We start from the raw sequence: 20,831 nt of genomic DNA on the forward strand, positions 1-20,831 counted from the left end.
CAAAAGCAGCACTAAGGTCTAGGAGCACGAGGACAGATGCAGAGCCTCGGTCCGATGCCATTAAAATGTCATTTACCACCTTCACAAGTGCCGTCTCAGTGCTATGATGGGGTCTAAAACCAGACTGAAGCATTTCGTATACATTGTTTGTCTTCAGGAAGGCAGTGAGTTGCTGCGCAACAGCCTTCTCAAAAATCTTTGAGAGGAATGGAAGATTCGATATAGGCCGATAGTTTTTTATATTTTCTGGGTCAAGGTTTGGCTTTTTCAAGAGAGGCTTTATTACTGCCACTTTTAGAGAGTTTGGTACACATCCAGTGGATAGAGAGCCGTTTATTATGTTCAACATAGGAGGGCCAAGCACAGGAAGCAGCTCTTTCAGTAGTTTAGTTGGAATAGGGTCCAGTATGCAGCTTGAAGGTTTAGAGGCCATGATTATTTTCATCATTGTGTCAAGAGATATAGTACTAAAACACTTGAGCGTCTCTCTTGATCCTAGGTCCTGGCAGAGTTGTGCAGACTCAGGACAACTGAGGTTTGGAGGAATACGCAGGTTTAAAGAGGAGTCCGTAATTTGCTTTCTAATAATCATAATCTTTTCCTCAAAGAAGTTCATGAATTTATCACTGCTAAAGTGACATAACCCCTCACACTAGACTACTGACATAACCCCTCACACTAGACTACTGACATAACCCCTCACACTAGACTACTGACATAACCCCTCACACTAGACTACTGCAACACCGTTTCCCCTGACATAACCCCTCACACTAGACTACTGACATAACCCCTCACACTAGACTACTGCAACACCGTTTCCCCTGACATAACCCCTCACACTAGACTACTGACATAACCCCTCACACTAGACTACTGACATAACCCCTCACACTAGACTACTGACATAACCCCTCACACTAGACTACTGACATAACCCCTCACACTAGACTACTGCAACACCGTTTCCCCTGACATAACCCCTCACACTAGACTACTGCAACACCGTTTCCCCTGACATAACCCCTCACACTAGACTACTGACATAACCCCTCACACTAGACTACTGACATAACCCCTCACACTAGACTACTGCAACACCGTTTCCCCTGACATAACCCCTCACACTAGACTACTGACATAACCCCTCACACTAGACTACTGCAACACCGTTTCCCCTGACATAACCCCTCACACTAGACTACTGACATAACCCCTCACACTAGACTACTGACATAACCCCTCACACTAGACTACTGCAACACCGTTTCCCCTGACATAACCCCTCACATTGGATATTGATTAGCGATTGTCAAGGACACACAGAAATTCCAAAAATGTGTGTAGTTTTTTTTTGTTCAGATTATTTGTTTCCAATATGTGAACTATAGGCTAAGAGAGCTTCATTGGCTGTGTATTGATTGTGGTGGTTGGATAGTGTGAGAAGACAACATCACAACATGGGGTACAAAATCTATTCTAGCTCTTAAAGGGACGGCAGCCTATATTGGGTGGACAATTTTCAATTACAGCATTATTTAATCTGCAGTTATTCTATTGCTATTTATTATGTTAATCAAACAGTTCATTGTTAATAGTATCTTCTGATTACCATTATTTATGTCTCATATTTTAACTAAATGCAATCTATTAGCTTCTCAAAGGGATGTAGGTATATCTACAGTAGCTGTCCGATAACACATTCTGATTGGTTCTGTATTTGTTTTTATTATGGATCCCCATTAGCTGCTGCCAAAGCAGAATTAAGCCAGTTTATATCATTTTGAAAGATTACAATACATTCACAGATTTCACAACACACTGTGTGCTACCAGCCCCCTACTGGCTTGTCCTGCACTTTGTAAAAACCCAGAATGCATTTAGGAAAAAGATCTTGGTTCCTTTCTAAACATAGCAATGTGAATGAAAAGAGGACTCGGACCACAAACTAGGTTATGTGAACTAGCAAAAGAGAGTTGAGTCCTCATTGAAAAGCAGTATGAATGCAAAGACAACTGAGATTTTACGCTCTTTTTTATTTATTTTTTTACACCAAATTTCCCGTTAAATAGGACTAAGATCGTTTCTTTTAAAGATATACTATATATGAAAACACCTCAAACACGGGGAATCTTTTCAACCATTATCTGCTCCGTGTTTACTATAAAAAACACGGAGCAGAGATTTCAGTGGCACCAGGGGTGCTGTATATTTGTGTGTGTAATGTGGATTAAATTCAAATAGGTGGGGGAGGGGGGGGTTATGGTGCTTCTAGGAACGTTCCAGAAAGAACTCTGAACAAATAGGGATTTTTTTTAACAAATCTAATGGAAAATGTTGTTAGTGAATGATGTCTTAAAGCGCAAGTTTGGAGGAAATCTCACAGCCAATTTACATCTTTGCGTACGCACAGTACAAAACAGCTACAGGACACCTCATCTTAAACAGTGCATTGTTATCACCCGATGAGCTACCAGTGGATCTAGAAAACCTCTGTTTACGTCCGATATCGGATCTTTCAGTCACACTCACAACCCTGGTAAAAGATGCCGTGGACGCGGCCTTGTCTCCCATCGTTACCACCCTGGCCGGAATGCAAACTACAATACAGGAGCAAGGTACGAAAGTAACAGAGTTGGAGATCGGCTTGTCTGGTTGCAGTGACCGAATAGTTAGAAAAAGGCTATGAAACTGTAAAAACAGAAAATAAACCATTGAAAGAGAGAGTGGACATGGTGGAGAATTATTCTCACATCTCAAACATAAGCATTATTGCAAATATACCATATATCCAGTTAAGTTAATCACCCGTTTTTCGAGGAGGTCCTGGGTAAAAAAAAATATTCGACACTCCTCTGGCCTTGGAACGGGCTCACCGCCTAGGCCGTGAATTCACTGGAATAGGAAGAGAGATCTCCAAATCACGACCTTTCGTTGTACGTTTTGGTGACTTTCAAGATAAGGAGCGTTTCATGCAGAAAGGGAGAGAACATACAGTGCCTTCAGAAAGTATTCAGACCCCTTGACTTTTTCCACATTTTGTTACATTACAGTCGACATTACGCTGACTGCGAACCAGGCCTAATCGCCCAACATCAGTGTCCGACCTCACGAATGCTCGTGGCTGAATGGAAGCAAGTCCCCCTGCAGCAATGTTCCAACATCTAGTGGAAAGCCTTCCCAGAAGTCTGTTATAGCAGCAAAGGGTGGACCAACTCCATATTAATGCCCATGATTTTAGAATGAGATGTTTGATGAGCAGGTGTGGTCACGATGAGAAGGCGTGGTCACGATGAGTAGGTGTAGTCATGTAGTATCGTTAAAAAACCCGACCTACTGGCTGCTCTTTCCCTAGCCGAAAAATCCTATAGGATTCCAATAATTAAAAATCCTATCGAAAATCCTATCAGATTTTGGAACCTATCCTATAGGACAGGCCTGGGCAACTCCAGTCCTCGGGGGCTTGATTGGTGTCACAGTTTTGTTCCAGCCCCAGCGAACACACCTGACTTCAAATAGTCAACTAATCATGATCTTCGTTTTAAAATGCAATTACTTTAAATCAGGTGTGTTTAGTAGGGAAGGAGAAAAAGTGTGACACCAATCAGGCTGGAGTTTCCCAGGCTTATGACTACAATAGCACTGGTTCCAAAATCTGATAGGATTTTTCTATTGGATTCTTATATTGGAATCCTATAGGATTCTATATAATTAAAACCTATTGGATATAATTCCATAGGAGTCCAATAGGACTGGATCCAAAATTAACTTGCATCCTTTGAATCGATCTCATATTTTGATGGTGAGTTGAAGAAGTTGAGAACCTCAGGGAATTATGTGGTAGCTTTTCCAGTCATCTGGTGATTCTCAGTAACTATACTGTTCTCTTTGAAGTAGAAAGAATAATCAATATAAGGTTAAATGTTAGACATGTGTAAGCAGAATGAAGGCTGAAGCCCATGTGAGTGTACAAAGCTAGATCAACATCGAATTGACCATTGGACGTAAAAAAAAACAGAACGTAAGTAGAATCTGTGTAGATGAGGCAAGGTAAACTAACAAGATGTGACTGGTCTGGGCCATATCGGCGGCAGGGTAGCCTAGTGGTTAGAGTATTGGACTAGTAACCGGAAGGTTGCAAGTTCCATCTCCCGAGCTGACAAGGTACAAAATCTGTCGTTCTGCCCCTGAACAGGCAGTTAACCCACTGTTCTTAGGCCGTCATTGAAAATAAGAATTTGTTCTTAACTGACTTGCCTAGTTAAATAAAGGTAAAAATAAATATCTGATCTTGTGAAGGCTACTTGGACACGCATATGAGTAATCATACATAGATAACCTCCTTGTAAAGACCTTTGGACAGGGACATTTGCTAAGGGGTATGCATGTCATGCTACCAATAGAATCTATGCCCCAATGTCTGAGCCAATAAGAGAATGGAAACTAAGTAAGACAACATGATTTGTAAAATGGAGTGAGGTGATTCTGTATAAAAGCCAAGAATGAGGAGGCAGTTTTTCCATGGAAAGGCTCAGCCAGTGTTTTTCTGGATCAAACGCGCCAAATAAATGGACATTCTGGATATATATTGACGGAATTAATCGAACAAAAGGACCATTTGTGATGTTTATGAGACATATTGGAGTGCCAATAAAAGAAGCTTGTCAAAGGTAAGGCATGAATTATATTTAAATTTCTGTGTTTTGTGTCGCGCCTGCAGGGTTGAAATATGTTTTCTCTCTCTGTTTACGGAGGTGCTATCCTCAGATAATAGCATCGTTTGCTTTTTCCGAAAAGCCTTTTTTAAATCTGACATGTTGGCTGCATTCACAACAAGTGTAGCTTTAATTTGGTATCTTACGTGTGTGATTTAATGAAAGTTTGATTTTTACAGTAATTTATTTGAATTTGGCGCTCATTTGGCGCTCATTTTCCCTGGCTTTTGGCCAGGTGGGACGTTAGCGTCCCACATATCCCAGAGAGGTTATTAATCTTGATTGCAGTTTAACATACATGTTCAGGTTTCTGTGTGGTATTTAGCTGAGAGATTGTCCAATAAAGATGTATGTTTCCAATTGTAAATGTTGGAGTGCTCTCTGTATAGAAGTTGCTGGCCTCACACCTATATATGGATTTGAGTCAAACTATCACTTAAATAACAGCCAACCCTTGTCACTGTTGATATCTTATGGCGGGTTGTGATTCGTCGAAGTTAAATAACAATGCAACTGATTTGTTCCCTTTTTACGTTTCGCCAGCCTCACGAAACTTCCACCCGACGTTCCAGAAGTTCAGATGACCGTCTTCAGCAAATTCTCTTCTAACCACTGATATAAAAAATTATTATCAGATTCAGTGTGGCCTTTGTGTTAGTTTAACCAGCGCATACACCCCAAACGTTTGCCCCCGCTCAATTGATTTCAAATTGATATTGATATGAGTGATTAACAAAATAGTGTTGCGTTTAACCTTTTTTCGTTTTGACCCTCCCTAAACACTTGAAAAAAACAAAAAAAACAAGTGACCCTCCCCTATAGCCAAAATAATTATTAAAACAAAGTGGATAGCAGAGAACATGTCTACCATTTACCCTCACTCTTAGGACAGACAGACAGTTTAAGAAATGCTTCTCAGTTTTTGTAGCCTAACCACAGCCAGAAGGTTGTGGATTCCCAAACCAGTGTGGACAAGGGTGAATAGATCTCCATTATAATAAAATAACTGCATGAATCTATCATCTTAATTCCGGGTCCGAGAAAAACAAATGTATTTTTATATAATCGCTTTTCATTCAATTCTACGTCATTTAACCTGACTAGAGACAACCTGACTAGAGACAACCTGACTAGAGACAAGCAGAATATTTTATAATAGCACAACAGAGTATGACAATGAATGAGCTGCATGCTGCAGCACCAGAGACTTTTTGATTTCTATACAGGCTATTGTTTAAAAAAAAGAGGATAGTCTAAGTTTGGAACCGTGGTAGATATGTGGTAGTGGTGTATGGGTCTGAGTGTGCGTTGTAAATTCTGTAATGAATGTATTGTAATGTTTTTAAAATTGTAAAAACCCAGGAAGAATAGCTGCTGCCTTGGCAGGAACTAATGAAGATCCATAATAAAACCCAGGAAGAATAGCTGCTGCCTTGGCAGGAACTAATGAAGATCCATAATAAAACCCAGGAAGAATAGCTGCTGCCTTGGCAGGAACTAATGAAGATCCATAATAAAACCCAGGAAGAATAGCTGCTGCCTTGGCAGGAACTAATGAAGATCCATAATAAAACCCAGGAAGAATAGCTGCTGCCTTGGCAGGAACTAATGAAGATCCATAATAAAACCCAGGAAGAATAGCTGCTGCCTTGGCAGGAACTAATGAAGATCCATAATAAAACCCAGGAAGAATAGCTGCTGCCTTGGCAGGAACTAATGAAGATCCATAATAAAACCCAGGAAGAATAGCTGCTGCCTTGGCAGGAACTAATGAAGATCCATAATAAAACCCAGGAAGAATAGCTGCTGCCTTGGCAGGAACTAATGAAGATCCATAATAAAACCCAGGAAGAATAGCTGCTGCCTTGGCAGGAACTAATGAAGATCCATAATAAACCCTAGGAAGAGTAGCTGCTGCCTTGGCAGGAACTAATGAAGATCCATAATAAAACCCAGGAAGAATAGCTGCTGCCTTGGCAGGAACTAATGAAGATCCATAATAAAACCCAGGAAGAATAGCTGCTGCCTTGGCAGGAACTAATGAAGATCCATAATAAAACCCAGGAAGAATAGCTGCTGCCTTGGCAGGAACTAATGAAGATCCATAATAAAACCCAGGAAGAATAGCTGCTGCCTTGGCAGGAACTAATGAAGATCCATAATAAACCCCAGGAAGAATAGCTGCTGCCTTGGCAGGAACTAATGAAGATCCATAATAAAACCCAGGAAGAATAGCTGCTGCCTTGGCAGGAACTAATGAAGATCCATAATAAAACCCAGGAAGAATAGCTGCTGCCTTGGCAGGAACTAATGAAGATCCATAATAAAACCCAGGAAGAATAGCTGCTGCCTTGGCAGGAACTAATGAAGATCCATAATAAAACCCAGGAAGAATAGCTGCTGCCTTGGCAGGAACTAATGAAGATCCATAATAAAACCCAGGAAGAATAGCTGCTGCCTTGGCAGGAACTAATGAAGATCCATAATAAAACCCAGGAAGAGTAGCTGCTGCCTTGGCAGGAACTAATGAAGATCCATAATAAAACCCAGGAAGAATAGCTGCTGCCTTGGCAGGAACTAATGAAGATCCATAATAAAACCCAGGAAGAATAGCTGCTGCCTTGGCAGGAACTAATGAAGATCCATAATAAAACCCAGGAAGAGTAGCTGCTGCCTTGGCAGGAACTAATGAAGATCCATAATAAAACCCAGGAAGAATAGCTGCTGCCTTGGCAGGAACTAATGAAGATCCATAATAAAACCCAGGAAGAATAGCTGCTGCCTTGGCAGGAACTAATGAAGATCCATAATAAAACCCAGGAAGAATAGCTGCTGCCTTGGCAGGAACTAATGAAGATCCATAATAAAACCCAGGAAGAATAGCTGCTGCCTTGGCAGGAACTAATGAAGATCCATAATAAAACCCAGGAAGAATAGCTGCTGCCTTGGCAGGAACTAATGAAGATCCATAATAAAACCCAGGAAGAATAGCTGCTGCCTTGGCAGGAACTAATGAAGATCCATAATAAAACCCAGGAAGAATAGCTGCTGCCTTGGCAGGAACTAATGAAGATCCATAATAAAACCCAGGAAGAATAGCTGCTGCCTTGGCAGGAACTAATGAAGATCCATAATAAAACCCAGGAAGAATAGCTGCTGCCTTGGCAGGAACTAATGAAGATCCATAATAAAACCCAGGAAGAATAGCTGCTGCCTTGGCAGGAACTAATGAAGATCCATAATAAAACCCAGGAAGAATAGCTGCTGCCTTGGCAGGAACTAATGAAGATCCATAATAAAACCCAGGAAGAATAGCTGCTGCCTTGGCAGGAACTAATGAAGATCCATAATAAAACCCAGGAAGAGTAGCTGCTGCCTTGGCAGGAACTAATGAAGATCCATAATAAAACCCAGGAAGAGTAGCTGCTGCCTTGGCAGGAACTAATGAAGATCCATAATAAAACCCAGGAAGAGTAGCTGCTGCCTTGGCAGGAACTAATGAAGATCCATAATAAAACCCAGGAAGAATAGCTGCTGCCTTGGCAGGAACTAATGAAGATCCATAATAAAACCCAGGAAGAATAGCTGCTGCCTTGGCAGGAACTAATGAAGATCCATAATAAAACCCAGGAAGAATAGCTGCTGCCTTGGCAGGAACTAATGAAGATCCATAATAAAACCCAGGAAGAATAGCTGCTGCCTTGGCAGGAACTAATGAAGATCCATAATAAAACCCAGGAAGAATAGCTGCTGCCTTGGCAGGAACTAATGAAGATCCATAATAAACCCCAGGAAGAATAGCTGCTGCCTTGGCAGGAACTAATGAAGATCCATAATAAAACCCAGGAAGAATAGCTGCTGCCTTGGCAGGAACTAATGAAGATCCATAATAAAACCCAGGAAGAATAGCTGCTGCCTTGGCAGGAACTAATGAAGATCCATAATAAAACCCAGGAAGAGTAGCTGCTGCCTTGGCAGGAACTAATGAAGATCCATAATAAAACCCAGGAAGAGTAGCTGCTGCCTTGGCAGGAACTAATGAAGATCCATAATAAAACCCAGGAAGAATAGCTGCTGCCTTGGCAGGAACTAATGAAGATCCATAATAAAACCCAGGAAGAATAGCTGCTGCCTTGGCAGGAACTAATGAAGATCCATAATAAAACCCAGGAAGAATAGCTGCTGCCTTGGCAGGAACTAATGAAGATCCATAATAAAACCCAGGAAGAATAGCTGCTGCCTTGGCAGGAACTAATGAAGATCCATAATAAAACCCAGGAAGAATAGCTGCTGCCTTGGCAGGAACTAATGAAGATCCATAATAAAACCCAGGAAGAATAGCTGCTGCCTTGGCAGGAACTAATGAAGATCCATAATAAAACCCAGGAAGAATAGCTGCTGCCTTGGCAGGAACTAATGAAGATCCATAATAAAACCCAGGAAGAATAGCTGCTGCCTTGGCAGGAACTAATGAAGATCCATAATAAAACCCAGGAAGAATAGCTGCTGCCTTGGCAGGAACTTTTTATTAGATTTTTTTATTTCACCTTTATTTAACCAGGTAGCGACCTGACCAAGATACAGCAAAGCAGTTCGACACATAAAACAACACATAGTTACACATGGAGTAAAACAAACATACAGTCAATAATACAGTAGAAAAATAAGTCTATATACAATGTGAGCAAATGAGGTGAGATAAGGGAGGTAAAGAAAAAACGAAAAGGCCATGTTGGCAAAGTAAATACAATATAGCAAGTAAAACACTGGAATGGTTGATTTGCAGTGGAAGAATGTGCAGAGTAGAGATAGAAATAATGGGGTGCAAAGGAGCAAAATAAATAAATAAATACAGTAGCGGGAGAGGTAGTTGTTTGGGTTAAATTATAATTGAGCTATGTACAGGTGCAGTAATCTGTGAGCTGCTCTGACAGCTGGTGCTTAAAGCTAGTGAGGGATAAGTGTTTCCAGTTTCAGAGATTTTTGTAGTTCGTTCCAGTCATTGGCAGCAGAGAACTGGAAGGAGAGGCAGCCAAAGAAATAATTGGTTTTGGGGGTGACCAGAGAGATATACCTGCTGGAGCACGTGCTACAGGTGGGTGATGCTATGGTGACCAGCGAGCTGAGATAAGGGAGGACTTTAGCTAGCAGGGTCTTGTAGATGTCCTGGAGCCAGTGGGTTTGGCGACGAGTATGAAGCAAGGGCCAGCCAACTAGATCATACAGGTCACAGTGGTGGGTAGTATATGGGGCTTTGGTGACAAAACGGATGGCACTGTGATAGACTGCATCCAATTTATTGAGTAAGGTATTGGAGGCTATTTTGTAAATGACATCGCCGAAGTCGAGGACCGGTAGGATGGTCAGTTTTACAAGGGTATGTTTGGCAGTATGAGTGAAGGATGCTTTGTTGCGAAATAGGAAGCCAATTCTACATTTAACTTTGGATTGGAGATGTTTTATGTGAGTCTGGGAGGAGAGTTTACAGTCTAACCAGACACCTAGGTATTTGTAGTTGTCCACATATTCTAAGTCAGAGCCGTCCAGAGTAGTGATGTTGAAAGGGCGGGCAGGTGCAGGCAGCGATCGGTTGAAGAGCATGCATTTAGTTTTACTTGTATTTAAGAGCAATTGGAGTCCACAGAAGGAAAGTTGTATGGCATTGAAGCTCATCTGGAGGGTTGTTAACACAGTGTCCAAAGAAGGGCCAGAAGTATACAGAATGGTGTCGTCTGCGTAGAGGTGGATCAGAGACTTCACCAGCAGCAAGAGCGCGACATCATTGATGTATACAGAAGAGAGTCTGTCCAAGTATTTAACCCTGCCTAAATGACTACAGACCCGTAGCACTCACATCCGTAGCCATGAAGTGCATTGAAAGGGTGGTCATGGCTCACATCAACACCATTATCCCAGAAACACTAGACCCACTCCAATTTGCATACAGCCCAAACAGATCCACAGATAATGCAATCTCAATTGCACTCCACACTGCACTTTCCCACCTGGACAAAAGGAACACCTACGTGAGAATGCTATTCATTGACTACAGCTCAGCGTTCAACACCATAGTACCCTCAAAGCTCATCACTAAGCTAAGGATCCTGGGACTAAACACCTCGCTCTGCAAATGGATCCTGGACTTCCTGACGGGCCACCCCCAGGCGGTGAGGGTAGGTAGCAACACTTCTGCCATGCTGATCCTCAACACTGGAGCCCCTCAGGGGTGCGTGCTCAGTCCCCTCCTGTACTCCCAGTTCACCCACGACTGCATGCTCAGGCAGTGTCGTGTCACCGGGCAGCTCTCGGCTGTGCTTCCCTTTTGTAGTCTGTAATAGTTTGCAAGCCCTGCCACATCTGGTGAGCGTCGAAGCCGGTGTAGTACGATTCAATCTTAGCCCTGTATTGGAGCTTTTGCCTGTTTGATGGTTCGCCTGAGGGTGTAGCGGGATTTCTTATAAGCGCCTGGGTTAGTGTCCCGCTCCTTGAACGGCAGCTCTACCCTTTAGCTCAGTGCGAATGTTGCCTGTAATCCATGGTTTCTGGTTGGGGTCTGTACGTACAGTCACCGTGGGGGCGACGTTATCGATACACTTATTTATGAAGCCAGTGACTGATATGGTGTACTCCTCAATGCCATCGGAGGAATCCTGGAACATATTCTGTGCTAGCAAGTCCTTTCCGTTACTGTCCGTTACTGTCGCAACGCTCTAACCACTAGGCTACCTGCCGACTCTTTTCCTCTCATGTATGCTAAGTCATCTTGGAAAACAAATCAGTCAGTGTTCTAACTAGTTCTGTTGATATTATACATTGTTTCTATATCTATTTTGATGCACCTCTTCTGCATACCTCAGCGACCTTTGTATGACCTTGTGATCAAATACAATTTATTTAAAAAATATCTAAATAAAAAGACCTAGAAGACAACCAGGTGTTCCTAACAAGTCAATTACTTTAATTGACCAATCAATCACAAGGGAGTAGTAAAACCCCAGCAGACACTTGGTCCTCCAGGAATTAAGTTTTACACCCCTGCCTTACACATACAATACTACAGCCACAGAGAGTACAGGAATAGTATATTGTCGATGAATGGGCATTATTTGGCGGCAGGTAGCCAAGAGCATTGGGCAAGTAACCATAATGTTGCTGGTTCAAATCCCTGAGCTGTTCTACCGTTGAGCATTTAACCCCCAGCAACAATTACCACCTTCACCTTATTCATAGGGGTTGAGTTAAATGTGGAAGACACATTTCGGTTGAATGCATTAGGTTGGGCAACTGACTAAGTATCCCCTTTCCCCAGTTCGAATCCCGGGTCTGACGGGAAACATCTGGCACGAAGTCAGCATGCAAACCGAAGAGTTGCTGTTATCAAATCCTAGATGCCATTGCCTGCTGTTGTGCCTTTGAGCAAGTCACTTAACCCCCCACAACAGATATACTGAAACACGGGAACCGTTGCGCAATGATCATACCACGCTTAGTGTCACTTGTTTTGCCCATTCTAACATTCAGTCGAACAGTAACTGAACGCATCAATGCCTGTCTGCCTGCTTTATATAGCAAGCTACAGTCACATGATTCATTGTCTGTAGGAGTGAACCATTTTCTTGAACGGGGTGGTGTACCTAATAAACTAGCCACTGAGTGTATATAGTATGTAAGAAGGAACTGGGGTACAATGACCTTACAGCCCAGTGACAAGTGGTTTAACCCCTTTAAGAACACTAAACCTTTATTTCTAAGAGTGTTTGTTATTATCTATTTCTCTTCATCGTGATATAGTCTATCCCTCTTATTTAGCTCGGAGGTCCTTGGGTGTAAGTCTGCCTCAGATAGATAGTTGTAATTTAGCGGTGTATTTCAAGTCTTCACCCAGACTCCCAACTTGGTATTTATATATAAATTCATTAAGAGTGGATCTTCTCATAAATAATCCCTGAGACACTCTGTGTTTACCAAGACCATAAATTACACTGAGGTAAATAATAAATAATAGAATAACCTGAGATTAAAAAAAAGACATCTCTGTTCACATACAGCACGAGTCAAATGTTTGGACACACCTACTCATTCAAGGGTTTTTCTTTATGTTTGACTATTTTCTACAATGTAGAATAATAGTGAAGACATCAAAACTATGAAATAACACATATGGAATCATGTAGTAACAAAGTAGCCGCTTTTTGCCTTGATGTCAGATTTGCACACTCTTGACATTCTCTCAACCAGGATCATGAGGAATGCTTTTCCAATAGTATTGAAGGAGTTCCCACATATGCTGAGCACTTGTTGGCTGCTTTTCCTTCACTTTGCGATCCCAAACCATCTCAATTTGGTTGAGATCGGGTGATTGTGGAGGCCAGGACATCTGATGTAGCACTCCATCACTCTCCATCCTGGTTAAATAGGTCTTACACAGCCTGGAGGGGTGTTTTGGGTCATTGTTCTGTTGAAAAACAAATTACAGTCCCACTAAGCACAAACCTGATGGGATGGCATATCGCTGCAGAATGCTGAAGTAGTCATGCTGGTTAAGTATGCCAGCAAAGCAACTCCACAACATCACACCACCTCCATGTTTCACGGTAGGAGCCACACATGCAGAGATCATCCGTTCACCTACTCTGTGTCTCACAAAGACACGGCGGTTGGAACGAAAAATCTAACATTTGGACTTGTCAGGCCAAAGGAAAGATTTCCACCGGTCTAATGTCCATTACTTGTGTTTGTTGGCCCAAGAAAGTCTCTTCTTCTTATTGGTGTCCTTTAGTAGTGGTTTCTTTGCAGCAATTTGACCATGAAGGCCTGATTCACACAGTCTCCTCTGAACAGTTGATGTTGAGATGTGTCTGTTACTTGAACTCTGTGAAGCATGTATTTGGGCTGCAATTTCGGAGGCTGGTAACTCTAATGAACTTATCCTCTGCAGCAGAATAAACTCTGGGTCTTCCTTTCCTGTGGCAGTCCTCATGAGAGCCAGTTTCATCATAGCACTTTATGTTTTTTTCAACCTCACTTGAAGAAAGTTCTTAAAATGTTCCAGATTAGCTGACCTTCATGTCTTGAGGTAATGATGTACTGTCGTTTTTCTCTGCTTATTTGAGCTGTTCTTGCCATAATATGGACTTGGTCTTGTACCAAATAGGGCTATCTTCTGTATACCACCCTGCCTTGTCACAACACATCTGATTGGCTCAAATGCATTAAGAAGGAAAGAAATTCCACAAATGAACTTTTGACAAGGCACACCTGCTAATTGAAATGCATTCCAGGTGACTACCTCATAAAGCTGGTTGAGAGAATGCCAAGAGTGTGCAAAGCTGTCATCAAGACAAAGGGTGGCTACTTTGAAGAATCTAAAATACAAAATGTATTTTGATTTGTTTAACACTTGTTTGGTTACTACATGATTCCATATGTGTTATTTCATAGTTTTGATGTCAACAGAATATGAAAATACTAAGAATCTCTCTCTCTCTCTCTCTAGTTGTTCTGGTGGTGGTTTTTGGAATCTGTTGGGCTCCGTTCCACACCGACAGACTCATGTGGAGCTTCATCGACGAGTGGACCAGCATCCAGCTGGAGGTGTACAAGTATGTCCACGTGGTCTCTGGCGTCTTCTTCTACCTCAGCTCGGCCGTCAACCCGATCCTCTACAATCTCATGTCCACCCGCTTCCGAGAGATGTTCAAGGAAGTGATGTGTCATCGGCCACGGCACCCCGTGCCCAGGAAGCAGTCACTCAGTGTTACCCGGGTAACACTCCGCAGCATTCTCAGTGAGGCCACGCCCATTAATGGCATTGTGGGCCTACACGAAGACAAGGAGCATGAGACCACCTTTCCTTGAAAGGACTTCCTAAGCAGAGGAGAATTAATACACTAAACTGATCAGATGGACAATGATTCTGGGATGATTGAGATGTATTGTTATAAGGGATTACAAGGATCTAAGGATGTGCTTATCCAGTCTATGTTATTGCAAGCTTTGGTCACCATACCACAGTAGACTTCTCCTGTCACTAAACTCCCTAAACACAAGAAAACAAAACAAATTAAAACCTGATGCTTTGACGTATTATTTGAGCAATTTTATGAAAAAAAAATATCTCAGGAGATACAGACAAATCGATAATTCTCATCTAGAAGACCTGGTAGATTCTGCATCACTGCTTTTGCACTCCTGTTTAGCATTTCATGTTCAACAGCACAAAACTTTTGAACATCCAGTCTCAAGAGATGGCTTAAAGCTGATTTTCCTTACAGCTCAGATTGAAAACAGGCCCGAGATGCCCTGTCAAAAGCTCCTTCAAAGATGATGTCCAACGTGGTTGTTTGACGAATGTATATAGTTCTCAAATCACTGAGTGATTTAAAAATGGTGCAAAGGATTTGCAGTACGTACTAAATAGAACATGAGATGAGCAGCTTCAAATCAAATGCCATTTGTCACATGCGTCTAATACAACAGGAGTTATGGTGAAAGGTAACATCTACACCTGCTTTCTGAGCATAATAATACATATCTGGGTATTAAAAAAAGTTAACCTGTACCGGACTACAGTAAAAAATAAATGGCTTCAAAATAGATGTAGCTGCACCGTCAACTGCATATTTTCAGAAATGTATGTCATTGCATGAGTCGTTGGATATTGCTAATGAACTTGACGCCTCCATTCAGGAGAGTTTGTCACGTTATTAACAGAGGTATCCTGCTGCAGATGGCATTTTGGAAAAAATAAAAAAAAAGCGTTTAAAATTCCCCAGACACTGTATGTGTCCATCAACAATCTGGTGAATGATCTCTGATGATCTCTGATCTGTTTCACTAATGTAAAACGTACAATCATGAGCGTGACTATGTACAAAAACAATGTATAGATCCTCAGTAGATAAATACTTATTTATTTATTTATTTAACAATTAGATTTATTCATAAAAATAAAAAATTAATTGTAAAAACACCAGGAGCATTTGAATCTGAATCTCTGATCAAGGACTGATTTAGACCTGGGACACCAGGTGGGTGCAATTGATAATAAGTAAGTAATAGCCTTGCACGAGCTTTGGCTTGTGAGAGCCTGAACGGTTCATAATTATCAGGTAGAACAGAAAACCAGGAGAACTCCACACCTCCTGGATCGGATCTAAATACCACTGGTCTAAACTGATGAAAAGGAGACACTGTCTGGAACCTCCAAAACGATGGAGAATCATTAGGAAGTAAGAGCACTGACATAATGTGAATGGGGAAAGGTAATCTTTACAGCCGAGGGTATTTGGCTTCATGAAATAAAGGACCTCGTGCTAATTCCAAAATCTAACTTAATTGTTTTCACTTTTTTTTACCTTCATAATTATTTAATTGTATTATTTTGGCCTTTACATTTTGGACATTTAAGCAGACACTCTTATCCAGAATGACTTAGTCAGTGCATTGACTTATGCCTTTATCTGAAACTATTAAATCCAAGTCATAACTCTTAAAGATATTTTGTTAAGGAAGTCCTTTACCTACTTTCCCAGAGTCAGACGAACTCATGGATACAATGTTTATGTCTCTGCATTCAGTATGAAGGAAGTTAGAGGCCGCTTTGCGAGCCAATGATAACTAGCATTAGCACAATGAGAGGAAGTCTATGGTACAGCAAGCTAGCAGTTACCATAGACTTCCAGTCATTGTTCCAACGCTAGTTAGCAGTTGCGCTAATGCTAGTTAGCAATTTCCTTCAAACTGCACGCAGATATATATAAAAAAGGTATCTACAAGTTCATGACTCTGGGGAAATAGATAAAGGGCTTCATTGCCAAAATCCTGAAGTATCCCTTTAAGAGTTTAAGCTTCAGATTAATATGAAGCTTCTTTCCAGTCAAGTCAGTGTGTTGTGATTCTGGACAGCCAGATGACAAGAAAGTGGGGACTCGTAGGTAGGTCGTTTCAGCTAGTTTTATCTTGTTCTTGATACCATGTCTTGTTTTGAGTTGTTTTGACTGATGTCACTTCTATGCTAACGTTGCAACAAAAAAAATGCTAGCTAGCTTACCAACAACTGTAACAGTGTATTTCAGAGACAACAAGTGCTCATTGTGCAACTTAAATATTGGAGACAAAATATAGTTTACACGTTGTCAACAATCTAAGCCAACCCTGTCTGTTTTGCCCCATCGATACACACATGTTGTTTTTTGTTACTAAACAATTCATCTTTCTATTAAGGAGTAGTACTCCACTAAAGTCATGTTTGCATTTACCTTTATTTAACTAGGAAACTTAGTTAAGAGCAAATTCTTATTTACAATGACAGCCTAGGAACAGTGGGTTAACTGCCTTGTTCAGGTGCAGAATGACAGACTTTTACCTTGTCAGCTCGGGGATTCGATCTTGCAACCTTTCAGCTACTAGTCCAAGGCTCTAACCACTACCTGCCACCCCTGAATGTATACATTTTTACAGTATAAGATGTACAGGATAGCAAATGACAAGAAACGGGTATTGATTTTCTGAGAGTGTACACTGCCGAATGGGTGCTTCAGCAGAGCTGTGAAAAAAACGGGCCTTCTGAAGATGTGCACTGAAGTCCTGTGGGGAAAACATCAAATCTTCTGAATGCAATTTCACCAAACAAACCTTTTATCGAGGTTGGCCTCATTGAACTGTCATCCCAGCAGCTGCTAGTTCCCATCTACTCTTGGAGGTGGTGTGTGTGAGCCAGGAATGTGTAAATCTGTCAGTCCTTCTGCAAGGAGCTGTCGTACCACCTCATGTTCTCATCCATCATCGCCCGAGCGGGAACACCTGTGTCAGGCACAGTAAATGACCATTTCGCTGCTCTGACAAAACATGAACTGTACATGCAAACAGGCAGTTCCAGCTAACAAACTGATTCATCCCTCTGACCACACTATCTGATTGGGGGGGGGGTGTACATTTTCACAAACCAAAGGAGAGGGACCATCTGGTCAACAGTGGGTACAGACTGATCAACAATCTTGTACAGACTCTCACTGTTTGAGATTTTGACTGAATGCAACTGCATGATTCTATCTCTTTGCTTCTTGTTCTTGTAAATGTAAACCTGTGTGATAGCTTCAGTGTAGAAGAGTTTCTGGGGGGGTGGAACTACTCTCCAGTAAGGCGGAGATTTGTGCTGTAGTGCCACTACTGTATAAAGCTGCAAGAGAGGAATATTGTGCATTGGGAAACAATGGGTGAATACATATTATTATAATTTTTTTTTTTTAAATGCTTGAATTTTTACCGGTACCTAAAATATTCTACTGCTTGAGCACCTGTTCCTCTTTATAAAATATTAGCTCAAAAGTATTGTAGAGCGCCTGCACCTAAATATAAAAAGTACCAGCTTCCAAAATCAGTACCGGAATCTGTTTCAGTCCAAGTCATGCACTGTACTGAGTTATTATGTTCAACAGGGTATTTAATGAGGACAAAAAGGAATTAGTTTATTTTTGCTTGAAATATGCATTGTGCTTCTGTTTTGCTTATTAAATATGTAACTTATTAAATATGTAACGGAAAACATGTCATGGAAAAGCTTTACCAAAACAGGTTACGCCAAATATTATCTCAACTCATACAATGTAATGTCACATTTGTAAGATGAGTTCTGTGTTGGAATGCATTATATATACATTATATAAGTGATGTTGATCTAGTGGTAACGTCAGCAATTTCTGAGAACACATCCCCCTTTCAAACAATAATCATTACGTTAACTGTCAGTGAAATCGATACCTGCATTGACACAGTTTTGTTAAATAGTTGTTTTGGTTATGTCGAAACTAGTCTACAAATAATGTGTGGGTTGATTTGAACTGGATTTTAGTGTGCAAGTGACAGAGGTTATTATAAAGCAAGAACTTTATTTTAGAAATATTAAAAGTATGGTATTTTTCTGTCTGGGAAATAAAATGAATATACCTAAGTGTTCCTCTAATTCTTTTGTTTGAAAGACATTTTAATTGTACCTGACAAACTGTAAAAAGAGGGCTTTGACCCACACACACACCATTATTTTACGGATGACTAAATATTCTCCATATTTCTAAATTACAGACAATTAAATATGCATCTCTGCTGTAAGGCCTTTTTTTTTCGTCTCAGCAGTGATAGTTCAGATTTTTTTTTATGACCCAAGCACCAAACTGTACCCAAGGGGAATTTGTAAATCAATGTTAAAGGGCACAGAGAAAGGTTGCCTCTTTTCTTCAGACAAATTGTGTTTTTTGTTGTTGTTTGTTTAGTTTTTTTTGGGGGGGGGGGGGGGGGGGGGGGGGCAATGACTCAAGCTTCCACCATGTTTCTATATTAGGTGGACTGATGAGGTCAAGGCAATAGTATAGTAACCACTGGGACTTCATACTGAAGTATATGTAATAGTTCTAACTAACAACATTTTTATCTATAGTGGGTTTGACCATCTCATCTTCTACTCTCCCGTTGGACAAAGATGACTCAGGCCCACTGGAATGAAACCAACCAGATTCTTGCAACGCGATATTAAAAACAAAATCTTCAGAGACTGAGAAGTACTTACTCTTTTTAATAAATTTCATTGAAAAATAAGCTTTTACATTATGTGGAGTCACATTGGAGCCACATTATGTGGAGTCACATTGGAGCCACATTATGTGGAGTCACATTGGAGCCACATTATGTGGAGTCACATTGGAGCCACATTATGTGGAGTCACATTGGAGCCACATTATGTGGAGTCACATTGGAGCCACATTATGTGGAGTCACATTGGAGCCACATTATGTGGAGTCACATTGGAGCCACATTATGTGGAGTCACATTGGAGCCACATTATGTGGAGTCACATTGGAGCAACATTATGTGGAGCCACATGTGGAGGCGATTTGCGCACAGTGGGCCATATTCTGAAAAGGTACAGTATTTCAACAAACCACTTTAGACTGCTGAACATTGGCAGTCACGTAGACCCGATCCAAACGAAGGTCTGTCCTTGGGGGTTCTTCCTGTTTTCTATTCGTATACAAAGACTGCTAAATCCCTGTCATCCCGGGTTTCCTTTCAGGAACATATCAGTTAGTCATTCAGTGGTGATAACTATGAAAAAACATTTGTGCAACATGTCCATTCAATATCCCGTGGCACATATACAACATTCTCGATAGTGGCAACTGCTACAAGCCTAGTGCCAGAATATTAGCCAGAGTACACAAGTGGCAACAATAACCTTTACTTGATTTTCACAACGTCAGAGCAAGGTACATAGTTTATCCCCCAGGCTACCCTTTTTGCCCTACAGCCTGTCCTCTTATTGTTCCCCCTGAGAACCATCTCTCTGAACTGTATCCTACTGACAACTGCCCTTGTAAGGTCAGAGTGCAAATTTCAGTTCACACCAGCAGAAATTCAGTGAGTAATTTACTTTTCAAACGTTGCCTAAAGCTTCTTTTACATTACACCATTTTCTAAATCCGTCTTATCATATTTCACACTAGGCCAATCTTACAGTGTTCTAATACCAAATTCCAAAGATGGAGGTCTTTCACATTTAAGGACTTTCCAGAAGAACACATCATACGACCTTCGGGAACCCCTTTTAAAACCTTTCATATTTCACACATTTTTCCCCGACAGTCCTATAGGGGATGTCCCCACACTTCCTTAGTATATCAGGATGTCGTGGTGAATATTGTGTGAAGGCAGAACAGAGAACAGACTGCTTGTTTGTTTGTTTGTTTTGCAATATGGGATGTTTGCCAAGAAGTCAAACTGTGGAGTGTGGAATGCAAATTAATTAAATCACTAATGAAAATAAACACTAACTAACCAAGTTTCCATCCACAGATTTTATTAGAGTAAAGTCGTACCGTATATAAAAAAAAAAATATATATATATATCTATATAAAGACAGCTGTTATGGAAAGAGGAAGTTTCAGCACAAAATGTATTAGAGAAATGGCAATGGACACACCTTTATGTGCAAATATTGATATAATAGTTAAACAAATAAGTTAACATTATCTTCACAGGGGAGTGAAAGTGCACAATATTTTATTTTATTTAACCCTTATTCTACCAGGTAAATTGACTGAGAACACATTGTAATTTACAGC

At 41.0% G+C, this 20,831-nt stretch overlaps 1 protein-coding gene across 1 annotated transcript in view; it reads left to right on the forward strand.

The window, feature by feature from the left end:
- Positions 1-18,678, forward strand: part of nmur1a (neuromedin U receptor 1a) — a 39,730-nt gene extending 21,052 nt beyond the window's left edge. Inside the window, exon 3 of the mRNA XM_020480161.2 lies at positions 14,212-18,678. Within this exon, the coding sequence (XP_020335750.1) occupies positions 14,212-14,573 (362 nt within the window). The 3' untranslated portion in view covers positions 14,574-18,678. The remainder of the gene's footprint in view (positions 1-14,211) is intronic.
- The last annotated feature ends 2,153 nt before the right edge of the window (positions 18,679-20,831 follow it).

The sequence above is a fragment of the Oncorhynchus kisutch genome, linkage group LG4, assembly GCF_002021735.2.
Source record: "Oncorhynchus kisutch isolate 150728-3 linkage group LG4, Okis_V2, whole genome shotgun sequence".
NCBI classification, from domain to species: domain Eukaryota; kingdom Metazoa; phylum Chordata; class Actinopteri; order Salmoniformes; family Salmonidae; genus Oncorhynchus; species Oncorhynchus kisutch.